The following is a 21481-nucleotide window of genomic DNA, read 5'->3' as shown; positions in this document are numbered from 1 at the left end:
GTAAAAATACAGCAAAAGTATACGTGCAGACCAGACCAGAGTAAAGTGAAAGAACAGTAAAGTAAAAGCAACGTAGTTTGGCGTAAAAGTACAATCAGGCGAGAGTAGAAGCAAAGAAGCGTAAAGTAAAGGTAGTGTCAACAAGACAAGATAGAAGTCAAGCAAAGTAGCGTGAAGTAAAAGTACAGTAAAGTAACGGCTTCAAGTAAAAGTACAGTAAAACCAAGTGAAGTGTGAAAGCAGAGTAAAACAAAGTCAAGAAAATTAAATCAGCGCGAAGCAAAAATGCATTCAAGTAAAAGTAGGATTAAAGGAGCACGGAGTAAAATAAAGCAAAGTAAAAGCAGAGTAGAGGGCGGTAAATCAGACTGGAGTAAAGTCAACTAAAAGTCAACATATAAGTACAAGTGGACAAAAGCCGAGGAAAGTAGCCCAAAGTGAAGCAGCTGTAGAGTGAGGCAGACTTCAGGAAAAGTACAAGAAAGCAAAGTTAAAAAGTACAAGTGCAGTCATTAAGCAACGCATAAAGTCACAAAGTACAGTAAGGCAAGAGTAAAAGTATCCTAAGCAGAATAAAGTAAATGTAGAGTAGCCGAGAGCCAAGTATCGGGAAGGGAAGCCAAATAAAGAAAGCCAAAGTCAAGTCACGGGCTACAAAATGTACTTTTACTTTCCACATGTACCGAAAAGCACTTGGTGCAAGTGTAAAGTTCAAAAGCTAAAGACTTTCAAAGGAGCTTCGAGTAAACCTTTTGTACAGGAATACCTTTTGAAATCATCACAACAACCCCTCCAAATAGCACCCCGGACGGCGCTCCTGTCGCGTTAGCATCCTGACCTGTCACGCGGGGTGCGTGGTTCCCGTCCAGGACCAGCAGAGCTTTGCTGCTGGTCCTGGCGTTCATCATCATGTTCAGGATGTCTTCTACTTTCAAGGAGTCGCACGCCCAGCTTGCGTCCACGCACTGACCAAAAGCACAAAAAACAACAACGGGAAAAGAGTTGACAATCAAACCGGAGCTTCGGGAGTAACCCCTTTCACACGGGCACTGCCGTTTACGGAGAAACTTGACATTCGAAGCCAACCAACCAATACAATGTTTTACCACCGGGGGGCGTCAGGGAGCGTACCGGTGCTAGTTGAGGATTGGTGTCTGCGCACGGCGCCATCTTGCAGTGCAGGAAGAGCCGCGACGCGTTCAAGTCGGACTTGAAGGTGAAGCTGAAGCTCTTCTTGTCCTTCTGCGCGTGTTGACGGAAGCGCAGCGAGTCGTCGGTGGGACAAACTGTCTCGATGAGCGCGTAGGGCGACTCCACTTTGGGGTTGGCGTCGGGCGAAACGAAGCACGACAGGATGTTGAAGCCCACGTCGGCGTCGTCTGACGTTGACGTGATCTGAAAAACGTCAAATATTTGTATCCCATTCACTTATCGTCTTGCCTAGGTGCTGCGGGTTGTCCCGCCGGATCTTCCTCGGATAAAAATTAGAGCTTCAAGTTGAAAATGTCAGAGCATAACTTTTCCCCACAATTTCAATCTGATCGTCTCTGAACTTGGTACACTCAAGGCCAGCAAAGGCCCCGGTGAACTCTTCAGAGAGTCGCGTTGAAGCGAAAAGAGCTCAAGAAACAAAAGAGGTCCTTTTCCTGCGAGCGCACCTTGCGTGCTCGGGGTCGGCTCTCAGCATGGTGCCACTTCTGACGGCGAAGAAGCTGGCGGCGAACACACAGGGATCTTTTGTTGGCTCTCGCTGATAGCGTCATGAATCGCTGCTTCAAAAGGCCAGCGTGTGCCACCTCTCCCTTGACCTTCTCCAAGTAAATATTTGCGTGGATACAAGAAAGTGAACCGATGAAGCGGTGGTGGCCAAGTCCGAATACTTAGTTACTGCACTTCAGATGATTTTTCAAGTGATCAGTTACTTGGCTTGAAGCACTTCGAATGAACTTCACTTGGTTCGAACTTTTTGCTCGGGTCGCGAGACAAGCGAATGTTGAGAAGAAAAAGCAGATGATGTCTTTTGAGTTAATACACATGAACCCGTGTTGTTGACTTGGTGATACGAGCAAAGTAGTTCGACCATATGTGCTATGTTGGACCCCTGCTATTTGTGGGGGAGAGAGACCACAACATTTCTGAATGATTCATGCTCATGATAATTGCCTTGATTTTTTTTTCACTGTTTTTTCCCAGGGAGAAAAAAAAAAGGGACTATGTCAAAAAAATGTATCAAGAATCATGTTATGAGAAAAAAAAGGTTGGTGTTTTGGTGAGACGGGAATGGATTCATGGCACTTCCAATCATTTCAATTGGCAATGTTGATTTGAATAGGGTCCAGCAACCCCGCCCCCCTGCGACCCTTGTGAGGATAAAGCGGATTGGAAAATGGATGGAATAATTTATATTTTGGATTCGCATTAACCACCTCCTCAGGGAGGGAGAAAGTGACCCCGGCGAGAAAAGAGATGTGCACAAACCTCCACGAAAACCCGCTGGTTGTGCAAGACGGTGTTGAAGGCCTGGCGGGACGGCTGGTTGGTGGGCGGCGCGTCGTACAGATCCATGCTAAATGTTAAGTTGACGGGTCGGACCGCACCGCTTTCCGGGACCTTCTTGGGCGCCGCCCCCGGGATTTTCTTGCTTTCCCGTCGGTACGTGCAGTTGAACTGGGAGGAGACAAGACAAACATCAGATCAGATTGTGTTGATCCAACAAGATACTTGAGCAACAACATTCTTTAAGTTCCCGAGAAAAGGTAAACATGACCCAAAAATTGTCACTTTGACCCAAAATGCCCAACTTTCCATGCCTTTTGAGGATCCCAAAAATGATCAAAAGGACCCCAAAAATGGCCACTTGAAACCGACATCTCTCAATTCTTGTGTCTCTTACGCCCGGCGGCTTCCTCCGACTTTTTTGTGGGTCTGCTCATAATCGTCATGCCTACTTAATTTCATGTTGTTAAGTGAAACAGTTTTTTGTGGCTGAATAATCCAAACCATCCAGAGGACAAATTCACACCCTTGAAAGACCCCTGAAAATGACTAAATTGAGCCTAAAACGGCTGCTTCAAATGCAAAATGCACGACTAGGCATAACTTTCATGTCGCTCTAACTCTATTTTCTCCCCCCAAATTTTTGTCCAAAATATTCTCGTGGGGTGTCTTCAAGTCAATCTTGTTTACCACTATAGGAGGACATTTACATGGCCTAAGACTAATAACAACCCGTAAACACAAAGTGAGAGCACAGAGTTGTTGTTGAGGGGTCTAATACCGTTACGCTTGACAGCTGATCTCTGGGCGGGAATCTTTCCAGGTCCAAAGTCCCTCTGGGGAAGAGGACTTCTCCTGATTCCTGGTCCTCGTACTCCAGCGGCCCGCCGCTCCCATCCTTTGACTCGCTGTGACTTATCAGGACCTGACAGAAAGAAAAAAAAAATGTATAGCCTCTATTAGCCTGGTGAGCCTTCAATCAGTCAAAACTATCCAGCTATCCATCCATCTATTCATTTTCCCCTGCTTATCTGGGGTCGGGTCAGTCAAAAACTGAAATAAAAATAAACTGATGATAAATGAGCATCACACACGAGCCGCATTGAGGAATTTGTCAGCTTCCTGTTGCACTGAACGCCCCCAGAGGAGGTCATGTGGGATCCACGGAGTGACAATTCATCTCTTTTGGAGCAGGGTTCAAAGTTCATCCCGGCGCTACACAAAAGCGACACTTGGACGCAAGCCCAGATTGTTAAAATTGCAGTCAGACAGGCGACGGACGGCGAGCAGGATGAGCAAACAGATAACAGAGGTCAAACCTCGCAAACCTCGTAAACACACAAGAGTTCATGATACATCCTAAGATGAGTTTCTTGAAAGCAAAGATCCTTCAAAAAGTGCACATTTTCAAATATAACATGAATTCTGGATTCTAAAAAGATAACTTTTTACTCCTAATTCATTTTCTTGGATTTTTTTTTCATAAAAAACAATAATAAAAGTTTTTATAAAGACATTTTTTTCAAAACAAAACTCTTTTTACTCCTAATTCATTTTCTTGGATTTTTTTTCATAAAAAACTATAATAAAAGTTTTTATAAAGACAATTTTTTTCAAAACAACCCCCCCCCCATAAAATTATGACTTTATTCTCACAGGATCACAAATTCAAAACAAAACGTTTTCATCTGACTTTTCCTCCCCTAAAATCTTGGAAAAAACATTGTTTTGACAAAGTCGTGACAATTCTCAAAAGATGACATTTTAAAATGAAAATCCAACAAATAAATAAAAGGTAAAAGGTAGCATGACTTTTCCTCAAAAGATGACATTTTAAAATGAAAATCCAACAATTTTTTACAACAATAAATAAAAGGTAAAAGGTCGCATGACTTTTACCCAGGAGTCAGCTGACCTTCTTCTCATAAATGTATTGAATAAACAACCAAAAGCAAACTCACGGTGTTGATGTGAAGGGCGTTGGACGTTCCCAGCAGGGGGTACACGGTGGTCTGGCACCCGTTGAGCGGCGTCTCCAATGTGTAGTGGGTGGCGTTGACCACCGCTTTGCATTGTGGGTCTTGAAGCGTCAGGTTGGCGTGCGCAAATCCATTGGCCTAATTGCATGACAACAACAATTGGCAATTTTTTTTTTCGGGACATTTCCCGAATAAAGAGTCCAGTGACGTTCCAGAATGGGACCGGGAGGTCGGAGCGGCGCGTAGAGACCCCGCCGCGTCCGCCGGGGGGCGGCCCGGAATCCCGTAGGATGGACAGCTCCGGGGGTAGCATGCTCTGCGGTAAGTCCGACACGTCTGGAAACGCAAGTTTAATTTGTTTCATCACTTCATTGAAATGATTTGACATCCTGTAAGTGCCAGCCGACACGGGCGAAAAGAATGGGAACGGCAGGTCGGAGCGGCGCGTAGAGACCCCGCCGCGTCCGCCGGGGGGCGGCCCGGAATCCCGTAGGATGGACAGCTCCGGGGGTAGCATGCTCTGCGGTAAGTCCGACACGTCTGGAATGCAAGTTTAATTCGTTTCATCACTTCGTTGAAATGATTTGACATGCTGTAAGTCAGTTCGAGCCAACTGCTGCATGCTCCTTGCAAGAGTTGTCATTTTATATTGCTCAAGAAACACAAAGTAAAAAACCCCAAAAACTCTAATGTACCATTTTCAGAAATCGAATGTATTATACAAATCTAATGTATCATATTAAATTTTCTGCATGCACCATATTTACATATTTGATTATCCATAAAACTGGAATGTACATATCTAAGGTTCAATAGAAATCAAACGTATATTTATCGTTTGATACAACTTAAATGTATATATTTAAAAGTAAAAAAAAAAGAAAAAAAAAGAAAAAAAAAGAATCGAACGTTCAATACAACTAATGTTCCATATTCAGAAATCTAATCTCTTCTTATACAAATCTAATGCATCATATTAAATGTTCTACACGCACCATATTTACATATTTGATGATCTATAAAACTCTAATGTACAAATCTAAAGTTCAATAGAATCGTTCGATACAACTTAAATTAATCGATTTCATACATTTTTAACCTTATGAGGCCAGGATCCAATTTGTTACCTTGCGGTTTGAGCCACACGTTGAAGTGGTTGGCCACGGGCGTGTTGGTGTAGGTGGTGACTGGGCCGTAGTGGTGCTCCTCGGCCCACTGGATCAGCGCTTGCGGCCCGGACGGTAAGCGCTGCTTGGGGGATTTGGACACTTGCATCAGCCTCTCCGTACCTGAACTGATGCTGATACTGTCAGAAGCCTGCGTGGCGAAAAAAGATTTTTTTTTCTCCTTACATTCCACTCAGCATTTTTTTCCCCCACCTCCAATTTCAGGTTGTTTCCTCCCATGGAAATGAATTAAAGTGCCATTAATTCGTTCCAGCCCCTTAATGTATGTAAAAGAGAATGCAAAGTAAACAAGTGGTGTGATAAAGTCCAATTACTATTTATACGGTCATATTCATTCATGTCCTAGCGAGTGCCGTCATGAGCTGGAGTCTGGTTGGCTGCTTCGTCTGCGTGTGAGTATCTGAGTGTGAGTCGTGGCCTACAGCAGTTTTTTGTTTTGCATGTTTTGTTCATGTGGATTTGTGTGTTGGCCTTTCTCATTTAATGAATGGCAGGATGCGCATCGGCAAGTTTTAATGAGGGTGGGCTTCTCACCACAACAATGAGCTTGCCCACCACATTGTGGGACTTGATGACCCAGTTGACCGACTTGATACATTTGAGCAGCAGGACCACGTCACGGTGGAGCGGGGCGTCGTCCTCCAGTGGACGTAGCTCCACAATCACCTCCACCTGGAAAGCACTAGACAACCACGGGGCGCTCTATCATGAAATTGTGCTACATCAATCTAATGGAGCAACTGACAACTTTTTTTTGAGTCTGGACACTTCTAAACTAGCAGAGTTGATGGTCTATACAACCTTAATGGCACATATAATCTAAATAGTTTGTGTATACATGTCTAATGTACCATTGTTTTCCATCATTATGGATATTTTCTATTCATATTTAATGCACCATAATTACATGATGAATGTTCTAATCGACTGTACGTCTCGGCATCCAGCATGTACAGTCGATGTGTTTGGTGTGCTCACCTGCTGGAATTGGGTGCCTGGAGCTCTACGACGTGGACCTCCTGGTCGTGCTGGGACGCGGAGAGGACGCAACCTTTGGAGGCTTGAGGCTCTACGTAGCCGCCGAGGTAGTTCAAGGACAGGAACTTGTTGTCGATCTTGCACGTGTTGGAGAAGAGAGGATCTGAGAAAAGAGATGTTGCTTAGTCCATGTTCACGCTCTATCCGTGTGAGTGTATTTACGTGTGTGTGTTTCCGTGTGTGTGTGTGTGTCTTTGCAGAGGTTTTTTTTTTTTTTCGGGTCGGAAGGAGCAAGGATAGCATCTGGTACATATTTGGTCCTCTCCACTTTTTCTCCAGGTTGAAATTCGACCAGGACAGCCCAAGCTTTGGTTTGACGTGAAGCGCTAAAGACAACAAATCTTGTTGTGTTTTCAGCATCAAAGAGCGGCTGAAGAGAGCATGAAGGGTTTGAACTCCTTCTCGGTGCAGTGAGATGAACGATTCCTTATTTGGCAAAATAAACCTTGTGTGAATTTACCGTTTCGTCTTGTGACTAAAATGAGGCATAGATGCCCATGTTGAAGCAATACTCCCGAGCTTTATGGTGACGATCCCTCCAAGCGCAATGACGAAAACCTGAATTATTTACAATGTAGCATTGATCATCTGTTGAGTGTACATGGTTCAAATTTCGTCGCAGGTAAACAAAATGTACAGAGTGGGTTCCTCTTTTAAAAGACCCCTGGAGATGGCAAAAATGATCCTATAATGGCTGCTTCAAACCAAAATGGATAACGTCTCTTGAGTCTTGGCTTCTGAGACTTTTTTGTGGGTCTTCTTCTTATAGATATGCCTACAAAATTTTATGCTGCTAAGTAAAAGTAGCTTTGGGAGGTGAATTTAAAAAACAAACAAACAAAAAACAATGGGACAAATTCATCTTTGTAGTCACCTTGCAAATGTCCACTTCAAACCAAAATGTGTGTCCTGTGCCTTTTTTTAGTGCATGGCTTCCCAAAACTTTTTGAGTGTCTTCTCAAGATAGATATTCCTACCAAATTTCATGTCGCTAAGTGAAGCTGGTTTTGGGGGCTGAATGGAAGAAAAAATTAAAAAGCGCTTGATTACATAAGTTTGTCCTTCAAACCAAAATGGCTGACCTCCTTTGCCCTTTGGCTTCTTCAGAATTTTTGTGGGCCTAGTCAGGACGGACACAAACCTAAATTTCATGCTGCTAAATCAAATTGGCTGACATTATTTTTTTAACCACTTCAAACCAAAATGTCTACCTACTTTGACCTCGCAGGCATGGCTTTTTAAAACGTTTTTTTTTTGTGGGTCTACTCACGGTAGACATGCCGATCAAACTTCACACAGCATGCCACGGCCTTCAAAAAAAGAACTTCAGGAAGCCTGCAGGCATGCGTTGCGGAATGTTGGGAATTTCACCTTCTCCGACTTTGATGTAGATATCTTGAGTCATCCTGAGCTCGGAGAAGGAGGTGACGGCCCCGTACATCTTCTGTGCCCAGCCGAGGAGGTGCTCGTTGCCGTGGGGAAGCAGCAGCTCCTTTTGGACCTGACAGGAGAGTGAGAAGTTTCCCGGCTGGAAGCGAACCTCCGAGCCCATGGGTACCTGAAGGTGGGAAGAAAACACACATCGTGTTACAGGTACCACAAATACTTCAGTCAATATGAACACAGGGGGAGCTTAAAAATAAAGCACTGTGAACTTTTCGGATGCACAAAAAAAAAAAAAAATCCTGCACGGAGTAAAAACAAACCGACCCCCCCCAAATAACAAAACAAGCAGCGGTTTCAGAAATAACATGATGGAAACATTCACTCTGTCATTTATTGGAGCCGGGCCTGGCCGCGTTTCATTTGATCGAGATAAACATCGTTCATTTGTTCAAACATCACTCTCCAAGCAGCCCGCTGCATCCTTTTCATCTCGCAGCGAGCCAGCGTCACATTCCGAGAAGACAAACACAACGGGGATGAGACATCTCCCTTGGAAGTCTCTCTTTGAGATTGCTTACATCCTGCTAAGACTTGAAATTGCTTCAACCTGCAATTGTTTACAAAATACACCGATTGGGCTTGATATTGACACAACTACATCGACTGTATGTCGTGTTCAATCAAATCTCTTTGATGGTCTTTGATGTTTCCAAGGCAGGTACGAAACGTCACGTTCATCAAATGCCGTTTACAAACCATGCACAGTGTGATGTCGTAGATTGTCTTTGGCGTTTTGGGGAAAAAAGATGCATGTTGAGTTCATCCACTGAAGTTGTCTTTGATGTTTACAAAGTATAGACTTATCCAAGACGAAGTGATGTTTGTCAAATTCACATGTTAAGATTCATCTTATTCTTTACTTTTACTTTGAGGTTCAAAAAAAATGTGTACAGTACGTTAATCGAAGACTCATACTGTCTTTGAGGTTTACAAAATAGAGAGGAACCCACCTGAGTTCGTCTTTGATGTTTTCGAAAAATACAGAAATATGCGTTGTATCCATATAAAACTCTAAATTACTTTATTTGCTTACTAGAAAGTTCATACATGTCATATTTGGGAGAATGTTAAGTTGTCTTTGATGTTTACAAAAACATGCAAATGAGCTTCGACCAACAATCGCCCTTGACGTTTACAAAATATGTTTGACGTTTGGTCCGACACGCGCCGCCGTCTGGTAATGATTAAAAACGCATCAGGTATGATGGAAATGTTTAACGTGCGTCTGGTGCGTCTGCGCTAAACCATTCCGAGTTTATCAGTTAATTTGAGGGAATAAGGCTGTAATTAGTTGGAATTAAAGTGGGAGGGGGGGTCGAGGGGGCCAAATGAACGCCAAATCAGCCGCAGGCTTTTCCAACCTCAGGAATTTGATGTAGCAAAGCCAAGGAAGTATTTTACACACATTCCCTCATTCGCTCTCGCTTTTGGCCACTGAAGGCCCAGCCGACGGACTAATGGGACCCGAAATGCTGGGAAGCGCGGCGGGCAAACTTACGGTTAGTTGCACTTGAGTAAGCTTCATAAATGGGCTCTACTGTACGATCGAGCGCCATGTTGATACAAGCAATAATGACTTACAACGATTAAAAATGGCAGCACGGTGGAAAAAGCGCATAGCACTCGCAGAGGGGTCAGGGTTTGAATCTTGGACCAGTGCAACTGATTTTCATTGTCACTGATGCTTGAAAAATATTGAAATATCAAAGACAAACGTCAATATTTTTAAGTGACCAATCGAACCGATTTCATTGTCGCTGATGTTTGAAAAATATTGAAACATCAAAGACCAGCTTGAATGCTTTTTACATTTTCAAGTCTTCGATAGACGTAAATGCATTTTTGACAATTTAACAGTCTTGGTTCAATGTGTTTTGTCAAAATTTTTGGATGAACCAAATAAAGAAATAAATTTGATGAACCTAATGTAGATAAAGTACATAGGACTATTAAATAATAATAACCTAGGTTATGTCTTATAGTGTACATGTCAAAGAAAATTAGGGCAGCATGTAATCATTTTAATTGATTAATCTGTTGAATAACCGATTAATTGGATTAAAAATAAATAAATAATTTACACATGTTCACAACAACAATTTACATTTTCCGATCAATGTCAGTGACAATGTAAAATTTTCGATGACCTGTACCTATTTCGGTAAACAGAAAATGGAGTGTTTGATGAACCTAAGCGATGCATTATTGAAGAACCAAACGTGCATATTTGTAAAGAACAATGGCGAATTGTTTGGAAATTGTCTTTGAAGGGAACAAAACCCGTTACTCCGCATAAATGCACCCCCAAAAAGCGACACGCTACGCAATGGCAGATGAACGCTAGCACGCGAATCGAATCCGACTGCAGACGGAACACAAAGCCATGTGTTCCAGTATTAACGAACGCTGTCTCCAATAAAAACCTGAACGCGTCTGTGTTGCATTATTTCCATCATTACAACGACAGCAAATCCAAGAGGCCGACCAAACCAAACGTCTTGGCCGACAAACAATGAGCAGCGCGAGCCAGCGGTGAAAAATAAATAAAATAAAATGGCAAGAGTTTATTCCATCAAGACTCTCAACCTCCTCCCACCTCAACGCAACAAAGGAGTCGGCCGCACAAGTCAACAAGGCCGGCGCGTCCCCGGAGAGAAACAATCGCTGGGTTGGTGTCAGCGCTCGCTGATTGACGGCCAGTGTCGGAGAGGACGTGTTTTACAACAAAAGCCCCACTTGGGCCTGTTTTTCAAGAAAGTGAAAAACACAGAGCGACGTGGCCAACAGCAACAGCGCCGGCCTGTGAAGCGTTTCCAAAGGCGTTCGAATGAGCGCCCGCCGAACTGGATGCCGATTTATTTTATTTTATTTTATTTTTTGAAACGATGGTTCGATGGGACATGAGTGAAAAATCCACTCCTGTGTCACCCTCTAGTGGCCATCTGGAATATGTCTGTAATTTCCCGACCGACCGGAGTATTTCCTGGCCCGTCGAACTGCCTGACAGCTGCCAGTCAGCTCTGCCCCTCCCCTATTTTAATTGCTGTCAAAAGATTTGAGAAGCAGAGAGCTCACGAGTGACAAGCCGTCTCGTCGCGTTCACGTTGAAGCGGTGTTAGAAATGCACATGTGCGTAATTAGCTTTTTTTTTCACACTTCCCCCGCAGACGTCATGAAATGGTTAAATCATGAAATAGCGCTGCGGGCTGCGCTTGTGTAAGAATCTCGAAGGATGTGTCACAGCCACAAGAAGCCAAGAAGACGTCAAGCATCTGGGATCCGTTGTTTCTTTTCACTGGCAAACAATGTGTGAGTCATCATCGTTAGCGACTCATCACCATGCAATTTTTTTTTTTAAATTCAAATAAACATCTCAAGCGTGGCAACTGTAACCCGAAGTCAAACGAGACGGAGACAACAGTTTAAAACGGCAAGATAGCCGTTTGCGCCTCTCCAAGACGGCCGTCAGCTGCGTTGCGTCCGTCATCGCTGCCGATTCGGCGTCGACGCCTGAACGATAGCCGGCTGGTCGCGCCGCAGAAATACGCTGACGCTTGCGAGCGCGGCAGCAGATGAGTAACAGCTTTCATCTGTTTCGAACGCAGCCACATACTTTAAACTTTATTTTTTTTACAAAAGAAAAAAAAAACTGCAATATGACACATCTGTGAATTTTTGGGGGGGAATTGGTTTATGTTCTTTGAAATGTAAAATTTAAATTGGAAAGCAATTATCTCAATTGGGCACTACTAAGGGTCTTTTTTTTTTTTTTTAAAGAAATAATTGGTTCAGGCAGATTGATGGGGAATATTTTAACACTACAAAAGAAACAACCCCCCCACCGAATACAATTTATTAAATCTCTCTGGCTTCATGTTTCTTGCTAAGATGCCAAAATTGCAAATGGTCTTAAAAACGGTGCGATTTTGCAAGCATTTTTTTTGTTTCCAATCCCCCTTTTAAAATAAATGTTCGGATACTTGAACATACATGGTGGCCTCTGCTTTCCAAATTAGTTATTGATCCATTTGTTGTGTTAATGTAATACGAGGCGATCATAAACATTTATTTGGTTTCACAGTCATAACGGCCCTCAGGAGGAAAACCTGAACGACGATTTGGCGTTGAGTTTGACACGCCTGCTTTACAGTAACGTCATATGCACTAAAAATGGAAAAAAAGGAAGACAAGAACGGGGGACGAGATGAGTGGCCATCTTTGGCGAAGCTAAACTCACGTGAAAGGTGCGCCTGACGCCCGGGGCGAGGCTCTCGGTCTTCACCTTCCACACCAGTGCCTCCGGGGAGTTGAGGACCAGGACCAGCGGCTTCTGGTGGCGCAGCAGAGACTGGATGGGCTTCAGGTGCAGCTCCACCTACAGGGCGCAACACACACACACACACCAAATCGGCTCATCAGGCTCGTTTGGAGTTGATTTGTGCTGATGCAGTGGGATTTGCTTTGTTTGTGTTGTCAGTTTGCCAGCGTGTTCGCTCCACTGCAGCGTTCATGTTTTGTTTTGTTTTGTTTTGATTTTGATACTCCCAAGGCGTTTTTCACAGTCGCCTTGTGAGATGAGAAAAACAAAGGGCCATCACAAGTGGCCGTTACGTAATTTGTGCGCCTTGTGCTGGCCATTCTATTCTTTCTAATACTGCTTGTTCTACTTCTATAAAGACTGTCACGCTGAAACTCCGAAATGCAGTACGACATAGTTCTCAGTCTTTTTAGCCATTAAGTATTTTTTTTTTTGCAAACAAATCTCTGAATTCACTTTGCAGGGTCTTAAAATATTGGCAGCAGGACAATTAATTGTGACAGGGCTGCATTACTTCTATTTACATTTTTTGCGATGGGATTTTTGATTTTGATTTTTGTGAACGTTCGATTTATGAAATATACGACTTTTGTTTTGTTTTCTGACACGCACTTCACTGAGTCACGTGACCAGAAAACGAGGCAATTAAAGTCTAATTATCAGCACAAAAAGCCCCCAAAATAATCAGTAAAAGTTCCAGTGAGGGGAAAATAAACATCACAACTATCTAACCGAGACAGGCTCCAAACAAACAAGATAAGAAAGTTGATGCTTTGTGTGTGTGTATGTGTGTGTGTGCGCGTACATATTTTGAACACCCCCCTTCCCCCTCTTGCCCGGTGCCGACGGTGGAAAAACCCTCTCATTGGTCCTCGGAGAGCAACAACAAAAGCAAACAACAAGCGTCAGATAGCATCGGCAAGCAAGAGAGAGCAGATGAAAAGTTTGGGAGGCGCAGACAGAAAAAGCAGAGATGTGAATCACCTGAATGACATCAACAAAAGAGCCAAGAGAAGCCATTGTGTGTCGCAAGTGGAGCTACAAATGACCGCAGATTGCCAGGAGGCGGCTCACTTGATCGCACCGAACGTTATGCGCAGCTAACACGCACAAAAAAACAAAACAACAACAAAAAAAGAAAAACGCTGTACATTTTGTTTACGGCAGTAAAGCACATATATGGGGCAGAAGGACAGTTAGCGCAAAGCAGAGTTTACCAAACAACACATGGACAGCTATGCCTTGGCACGCTTTTATGTTGGAGTTGACTCATCTTCCTGACTAAAGTTGGGCCATTTTACATTACTGTGACATCAACAAAACATCCTGAAATCATGTTCAATCACTAATTAAGGATGCCGAAACGAAAAACGTATTCATGACACTAACATTGACACACGCCAGCTGCCAGCGTAGCTAGTGGCTAGTAGCTAGCCGCTAAGCGAATGCCCCACGGCAAGAACCATCCGACCACTTTTTAGATTCAGACTCAAATGCACCGCACACTTAAAAGTCCAAATGGAAAAGTCCTTTCCTCACAAAAAGTTGTCAAATACCAGCTGAGAGTTGTAAGGGGCAAAAACAGGATGTAGGAACCCACCGCTGCTTTTCAATGTTATACTTTTAATTAAGTGAAGCACATTCTGTACCTTCTGAACCAAATGCGCTATTTAAAAATCAAGCCGCTTTGCCAAGAATAAATGCAGTTGCATGACTCAATATTTCATAACCTCAAATGGACCAACCACTCCGGTCCCACCAAATCCAAATCCTTTGTTCACAAGAAAACTGAACTACAACTAAACATGGCCAACAGCTGGGGAGCATCTGCCATCGCCGCTATCAGGACTTCCAAGTTCCCGCCCACAGAAGCTTCAGCCGCCTGATTGGTCGCAATGGCGTAAACGAGCAGGGGGACTTTGAGGCTTGTGCGTGGGGTCGCTTCGAGACCGATCGCGTTACGCAGATTGAAATTCCTCACGGGGGGCGACGACAGCTGTGAGCCGGATAATCAGCTCACTCCGTATCCCGCCAGTGGCGATGGCATGTTGTAAACACAATTCACACCCCTTTCGCACCGAGACTTTACGAAATAACTTGATCCCTAGTCGCCTCGTTCACACACACATCCCGCAGGATCGGCGTCGCACTCATGCAAGGGACGCACTGGTGTGAGATGCTAACATAAAGCTAATGTAGATAGAGTGCGCTCGTTTTGTTGAACATCACAAAAAGATGAACGTAAATGTTCTGCCGCATCGACGCAAGATCCAAAGTAATTTTGCAACTTCTTGTTGCGGCGGCAGCTCATATGCTGCGTACTGTAAACGGCCTGTGGGAAGAGGGAGTTCGCCCCTATCGGCAACTCTAATTAAGTGCCTGATGATTGAGTGGAGGGGGGGAGAGAAAAAAATCCAAACATACTTTAATTAGCCACCAGAGGATAAATGAAGCGAGGATGAAAAAATAAGGAGGGTGAGAAACGTCAAACCGCTTTTGATCAACGGAGAGGAGATGCTACCCCCAAAATGTTTTGAAAGCCCCAAACTATGATCCCAAAACGCTTCATTATCATTTTAAACATACTTGACAGCATTGCCCTTGAAAATAAATTTGTTTGAAGATTAATTGAGTTGTGAAAAATAAAAAAAAACTGCAGGAGGATGCAAGTGTAAATTAGCCAACATTTTCAGTCACGTATTAGCACCCTTGGATTCACTTTCTTGCAGATTAAATTTTTATTGTTACTTAAACAGGCATACAAACAAACACAAAATGAGAACACTCACAAAGGAGCTGCTGTAGGCCACAGCTCTCACCTAGAAACACACACACATTTAAAGGCGAACACACACGTATAGTACAATATGTACTGTATCTAAATTTTGTAAAAAAACTCTCTTTACATTCACTTTTATATGTTTTATACAATATAGTGTTATTTTTCTTTTTAAAAATGATTTAAAAGAACTAAATGTTTTTAAAAGTGAAAACAATTGATTTAAAAGCATTTTTACTTGGGGCTGACTTCACTTCTGTTGGCAACTTTATCGCATTTTCGAGCAGCATAACAGCTAAATGCCGCCGCACCACGTTTGCCTTGAAACCTGGGCTCCACTCATTGACATGACTGGAATGTTCCATAATACTGCTATTTGCTGTCAAGTTGTCGGGTTATCAGTGAGTGGGCGACGCTAGCACCTTCTCGACAAAAATGTTCGCACATAAATTTAGTGATTTCGAGAGAGAAACTTACAAGCAGGTGAGGACGTGTAGCGAAAAAAGGTTCAACTATATTTGGTTTAAACCCCCCCGCCCCTCCAAAAAAAACAACATGCACACACAAAATCGTCTCCTGCAGCCGACTACGATCTTGTCTGTCTGGATCTTAGTTCTTTCCGGGTGGCTGGGGGTCCAAGAGGGGTGTTATCGCGACTCCGCCCACATTCTTGACGCTAACCTGCTGCCTGATGCTAATCAGCACGCTCAGCTGCAAATGCAAACAAACAGCGGCAGGAGAACGTGTCAAATTGTACATGCTGTAGCCACAAACACCCTCAAATGGCTTTGAAATACAAATACGGGCTCAAATCCGAATCCTTTGCTCGCAAAGCCACACCAATGGAACACAAACGGTTACCATTTGGTCACGAAAAGCTTTTCGATACCACCGACTGTGAGTTGCATCAACCCAACTAAACAAAAAGAAGGGAATGAAATCGCAACCTACTGGAATAGAATGGTTCACCGTGCTAAATTTGCTGAACAAAAAAAGACAAACGCTCACACCAATCACGAAACAATCTAATCCAAGTCCCTTTGTTCACAAAAGGCTAACGCCTCAGCGGCCAATCAATCCACTGCCGTGGTAACAGAACTAGAAGTGGAAAGCTACCAAAATAAATGCTTGGCAAATTCAACAAAGATATTTACACCATTCACCAAGATCCAAATTCAAGTCCTCTTGTTCACAAAAAGCTCCTCATCATCTCCCACAACCGAAACATTCAAAGCATCGAGAGCAGACAAATGTATGTGGACAGCACCACATTGCTTCCTCAGGCCTATTTTGCCTCAAATTTAGTGGAATTTGAGATGTTTTACAAGCTTTTCAGTTCCAACGTAATTGGTGGAAACGGCCAACGTCCGACTTCGGCCCAGCAGCAAACAGTCGGCGGCTTTAGCGGTCCTTCCCAATCTGGCATGCGCTCTCCTCAGACCTGGCCAAAACCAGCTTATGTTACTTTGATCGCAGACAAATGTGAAAAACACTTGACGGGCAGAGAAAATAGAAGAGATTTTATTCCATCCAGTCACTCGTGGCGAGCCTATAAAAGGATCGGAAATGGTGGACAAAAAGTCTGCAAACAAAAAGAGCCCTGAGTGGTCGCATTGCACAATTGTCTGGTCAACCACGCACCAACTCACAATGTGTAAAAATAAGAAATAGGAATGTTTCTAAAGTCACAAAAGGGGTCAACTGATTCACTGCATGTCAGTTTTTGGAACGCAAAAAATATTTCTGAACATATTGCAATTGTGTCCAATTACTTAGCAGTCGCTAGCTGGGATGACTGAATACGGATGGATTTTAAACTTTCCCAAAGGTGAAAACACATCCTGGCTTCGACCAGTTCAGGATGAAAGAAGTTGTTTTAAACTATAAAGGAAAAACTTTTTCGAAGGTTGACGTGGCTGCATTAGCATACCAGGCCACACTCCGATATGATTTCAAAAAAGTTAATGAGGGGCGGCCCGGTGCGCGAGTGGTTAGCACGCCGACCTCACAGTGCGGAGGTAGTGGGTTCGATTCAAGCTCCGGCCTTCCTGTGTGGAGTTTGCATGTTCTCCCCTTGCCTGCGTGGGTTTTCTCCGGGTACTGCGGTTTCCTCCCACATTCCAAAAACATGCATGGCAGGCTGATTGAACACTCGAAATTGCCCCTAGGTGTTGGTGTGTTAATAAGAGTGGATCAAATGCTAACAAATGCTAATACTTAGAATTTCATTATGTGGCAAGATGGACTTTTGAGCACAGAAAGTTTTTTTGCAGTTAGATACTGAAGCAAGAGACTGATGGGATTGGATGAAATGCAAACAGCTGGTTTGGCATTGTTCCGTTAACGTCGTTCGCGGAGGTTGAGAGCAGGTCAGAGTGCTGTTAGCGCACGTCACCTCACGTTGAACGGTGAGCACGTTTCCAGCGTGAGGCCGGTGTTGTTCTTGGGCCAGGGGGAGTGGAGCAGTAAATCCAGCAGCTGGGGTGTCGCCTCTCACCTAATGAGCGGCGCCGAGCCAGCTGCCAGTCACGTGCGTTTGGGTGAGTTCCAGCTGTGCGCTTTTCAACGCAAAGTTGACGGCCACGGCGGAAAACTATTGAGGGGCCGTCACGTCTTTGCTTCGAGGCCGCCCACGTCGCAGCTGAAGTTTGCGTGTGTGCCGTGTGTTTGCAAATTCCCATCTGCATTCTGTCGCGCGTGCTGCGGTTTTTTCAGTGTTTCGCAGGCCAAAGGGGCCAGGCCTCGGCCGCAAGCACCTCGAGGACATCTCCAAGGCGTCGCCAGACACCGCTTCCTCAGACCAACAATCGCCGAGCAAAGACGACTGCTGAGTGAGCGGAGGATAAAGCCAGCCACACACACTGCCTCCAGCCTCAAGTCCCCAAACATCCCGTTTCAGTAATTAGATAAAACTTTACGCTCCTCATTATCTTTTTCAGTAAAGCGCAACCCCAAAGCCCAAGGCATCTCTTGGAAGAGTGTGTTGGCAGCAACAAATGCTCGTGCAGAAACGCGGAAGTTTGGTTCCAGGTGCCGCAAATAGGGTTTCAACATTTTTAATTATAGTTTCGAGGCAGACATTTTTGCGTTGACCAATTTTTGCGGTCGGCTTAACCAAAGTTAGCGGACTTTTCTTTGCCAGCGCTACTCGATTTATTCATCCAGTGAAACCCTGTATATTCGTGGTTGGGTTTAGTTCCGTTTTTGGAACCTAGCCTCCATTATTCGCCGAAACTCTCCCCTATGTCTATGTCGATGATGTCACATCAATTTACCTCGCTAGCGTGGTGTTTAGCCTCGTACTCAACGTAATACTACTGATAAGCGTCATGTGAAGGTGGGTTGTTTGGGTTGTATAATTTCACTCCTCAGTATTTAACTATTACAATTGTTAATGTACCATGGGTTCATGACTGTGTCCCAGCTAGATGCAGAGTGTTGATGCTTTATGAGCCGCTCCCTTTTCAGTGCTTTGCCGCAAAATTGTAGCATCACTATGTTATTAGAAGCCCCCCTGCCCCCCCCTTTTTTTTGTCAACTATTCACAGCTTTTCACTATTTGTGGTAGGGCATGATCACTATAAATAATGACAATTAAAATGTTGGTGGCGTAATGACTAAAACAGTTTTTAAAGAGGAAGTGAAAATGCATTGAACTTCAAAACTAAACATAGCCGGACTGCACTACTGAGGCACTATTCGAGAATCACTGTACTAAATAAACATCGAGAATGTTGATTAATTTTGGAAAGTAGTTTTTCCAATGCGCTTGCTTCAACATGCAGCTGGACGCTCATTTTTGGGATTCTTATCATGGGCCCCGATTGTTGTATGGATTTCTTTGGTGATGGGAGGAGCATTCTCACCAATTGTTATTCTCTTGTGGGGCTGGTGGATCCCCGAGGTCTCCCAGAATGTTGCTTTTGGAAGTTTTGAGCAGTTCCATCTGCTTCAAACTTCTCTCTGAAGGGAGCAAAGGTGCTGAGGTTGCAATGAATTCATAAGTGCGCAAGGGTCGGTCGACTATAATTTGTTGGCGATTGTACGTTTCAGTCTACTTTCGCTGCATGGCTTAAGGCAAGCCAAAGAAACGAAGGCGGAAGGGACCAATTATCATTCTTGATTCAGCCAAAAGCCAACACCTCTCGGATCGCAGAAATAAGGAGTCAGCCGGCAAACTTTGTAACATTCCTGCTTGAGTCCATTACCTTCTCCGTTACCTTCACATGCCAGTTTCATGTCTGCAGTCGTGGATCACGTTTCACATGATAATCACAGTGTCAGCCCATTAAGTCATCAATCTAACAGCACACCAGTCTGGTCGACAGGACACTTTGGATGGAAGACCGCACACAAGGCACTAACTCAACCACTTGTTAGTCTTTTGTTAGCATTTTGTTGAAAAACAAAGGAAAACAGTTGGTAACAAGCAAGACAGGATCCTGAGAACAGAAAGGATCTTCAATCCTGCTTGGTAGTCGGGTAGAATTTCAAACGAATTGATCAAATGTTAATTAACATTTGGGATGCTACCAAGAATCCAAAACACCAACTGCTGTTAGCTTCCAATGCTGGTCGTTTACGAGCTAACCGCTGACTGGGAGATTGTTAAGGATCTTCGATCATAACTGTCGTCTAGTAGAATTTAGAAGTTGAGCAAATGCTGCCATGCTAACATTTGGTACAAAAAAGAGCAAATGAAATGAATTGCTGTTAGCTTTACCCGCGAGTTGCCAACTTCAAACAGATTGATCATATGCTAACATGCTCACAATGGTTAGGCTATCACCTAGCCAAATAGCAAACTACATCTTGTCATGTTAGTCAGGTACCAGTTCAAACATGATAAGTTGCTAACATTTGCGAATAGTATGCTAACTGGAACAGCAACCTAAACCGTTTGGTCAAACTTTTAAGGAGAAAATTGGAGAATTATTTGACGTTAGCATGCTAGGATTGCATGTGATCAAAAATGTGACTGACAACCAAACATTAGTTGAAGGCGACTGACTGACAAGTGTGAAAAAAATAACACAGACACACAAGTTACGTTATCTGCTAACCTCCGCCGGGGCGCTGCCGGGTCTCAGGGCGGGTGCGGCGCCTCTCAGGTTGACCACATGGACTTCCTGGGGGAGGCCGCTAGTGCCCCGGCTGGCGCAGCCTGACAGGGCTGTGAAGCTCTTGCTCATGGCTTGCACGGGGTGGCTCATGCCCACCGGCAGCAACTCACACGGGCTGCGAAACGGCCCTGCGATGGAAAGAAAAAAAAATGTTTACAGCAGGCAGTGTTGTAAATGAAGCAAATAGTATGGCCAGGTGAAAAAAAAAAAAAAACTAAATAAGGCAGTCATATTTTCTCCTTCAACAATGTAGCGTCACCCAGTTCGACGGTTTACAGGCAATTTAACGTGCAATAAACGAACACATTGCCAATCACGCACTTCAATTGCTTTATTTCTTTATTTGGTCATATTTTCCCTCGAGGCGTGCCAGACGGCACTCTTTCTTCATCATCCCACCTGAGCTGTGAGTGCCACCTGCTACCTTGGAGACGGCGCAAATCAAAAAGTGCATGACGTGCGTCAGAACAAGTCAAGAAGAATGTAATGGATGTATGTGTACTAGGGCTGCATGAATTAAAAGAAGAAAAAGACAAAAAAGTCAAATTATGTTGTGAATAATAAGCAAGAAAAAGGGAAAAATAAAAAGGAAAGTGAACAAGATTGAAGAAAGAAACAAAGAAGGGAAAAGAGCAAGAAAATGAACAGAAATGAAAATGCAAAAGAAAAATACCTGAACAAATAAAAATTGAGGAAAGAAAAATGAGGAAAAAAGGAGAAAAAACAAAAAAGGAAAAAAGAACAAAACTAGAGGAAAAAAGAACACACACAAGAAAGGAAAAAAAGAAAAGAAAAAATAAAATATTAAATAAAATTAATGGAAAATGACGGAAATGAAATAAAGCAAATTGAAAAAAATCATGTAAAATAATTACGAAAAAAGAATAATGAAAAGAAACATTAGTAACAACTACAAATGTTACAAAAGGGTTAAAAAATCTAAAGAAAAAATAAATAAAATGGATAAAAGAAAATAGAAAGTAAAATCACAGAAGGAAAAAAAAAACCCACACACAAGCAAAACAAGAAAAAGTGCAACTTGAAAATGATTCCACATATGCACTCCTCCAAGACACTATCCAAATAAGCAACACCGTGATTTACGTATCGAGTGC

General features: G+C 43.5%; 1 protein-coding gene across 1 annotated transcript in view; it reads right to left on the bottom strand.

Moving 5' to 3' along the window:
* tgfbr3 (transforming growth factor, beta receptor III) overlaps positions 1–21481 on the bottom strand; it is a 44550-nt gene that overhangs the window by 6955 nt on the left and 16114 nt on the right. The window contains exons 3-15 of the mRNA XM_019893123.1: positions 20307–20494; positions 12384–12521; positions 8072–8258; positions 6641–6803; positions 6197–6344; positions 5603–5792; positions 4875–5015; positions 4699–4811; positions 4458–4613; positions 3278–3421; positions 2479–2667; positions 1132–1395; positions 839–965 (exon numbers count right to left, since the gene is read on the bottom strand). Coding sequence (XP_019748682.1) covers positions 839–965; positions 1132–1395; positions 2479–2667; positions 3278–3421; positions 4458–4613; positions 4699–4811; positions 4875–5015; positions 5603–5792; positions 6197–6344; positions 6641–6803; positions 8072–8258; positions 12384–12521; positions 20307–20494 — 2148 coding nt within the window. The remainder of the gene's footprint in view (positions 1–838; positions 966–1131; positions 1396–2478; positions 2668–3277; positions 3422–4457; positions 4614–4698; positions 4812–4874; positions 5016–5602; positions 5793–6196; positions 6345–6640; positions 6804–8071; positions 8259–12383; positions 12522–20306; positions 20495–21481) is intronic.

The sequence above is a fragment of the Hippocampus comes genome, unplaced genomic scaffold (assembly GCF_001891065.2).
Source record: "Hippocampus comes isolate QL1 unplaced genomic scaffold, H_comes_QL1_v1.1 scaffold229, whole genome shotgun sequence".
Lineage (NCBI taxonomy): Eukaryota > Metazoa > Chordata > Actinopteri > Syngnathiformes > Syngnathidae > Hippocampus > Hippocampus comes.
Note: the sequence above shows the minus strand (reverse complement) of the source record. Positions and strands in the feature narration are given on the sequence as shown.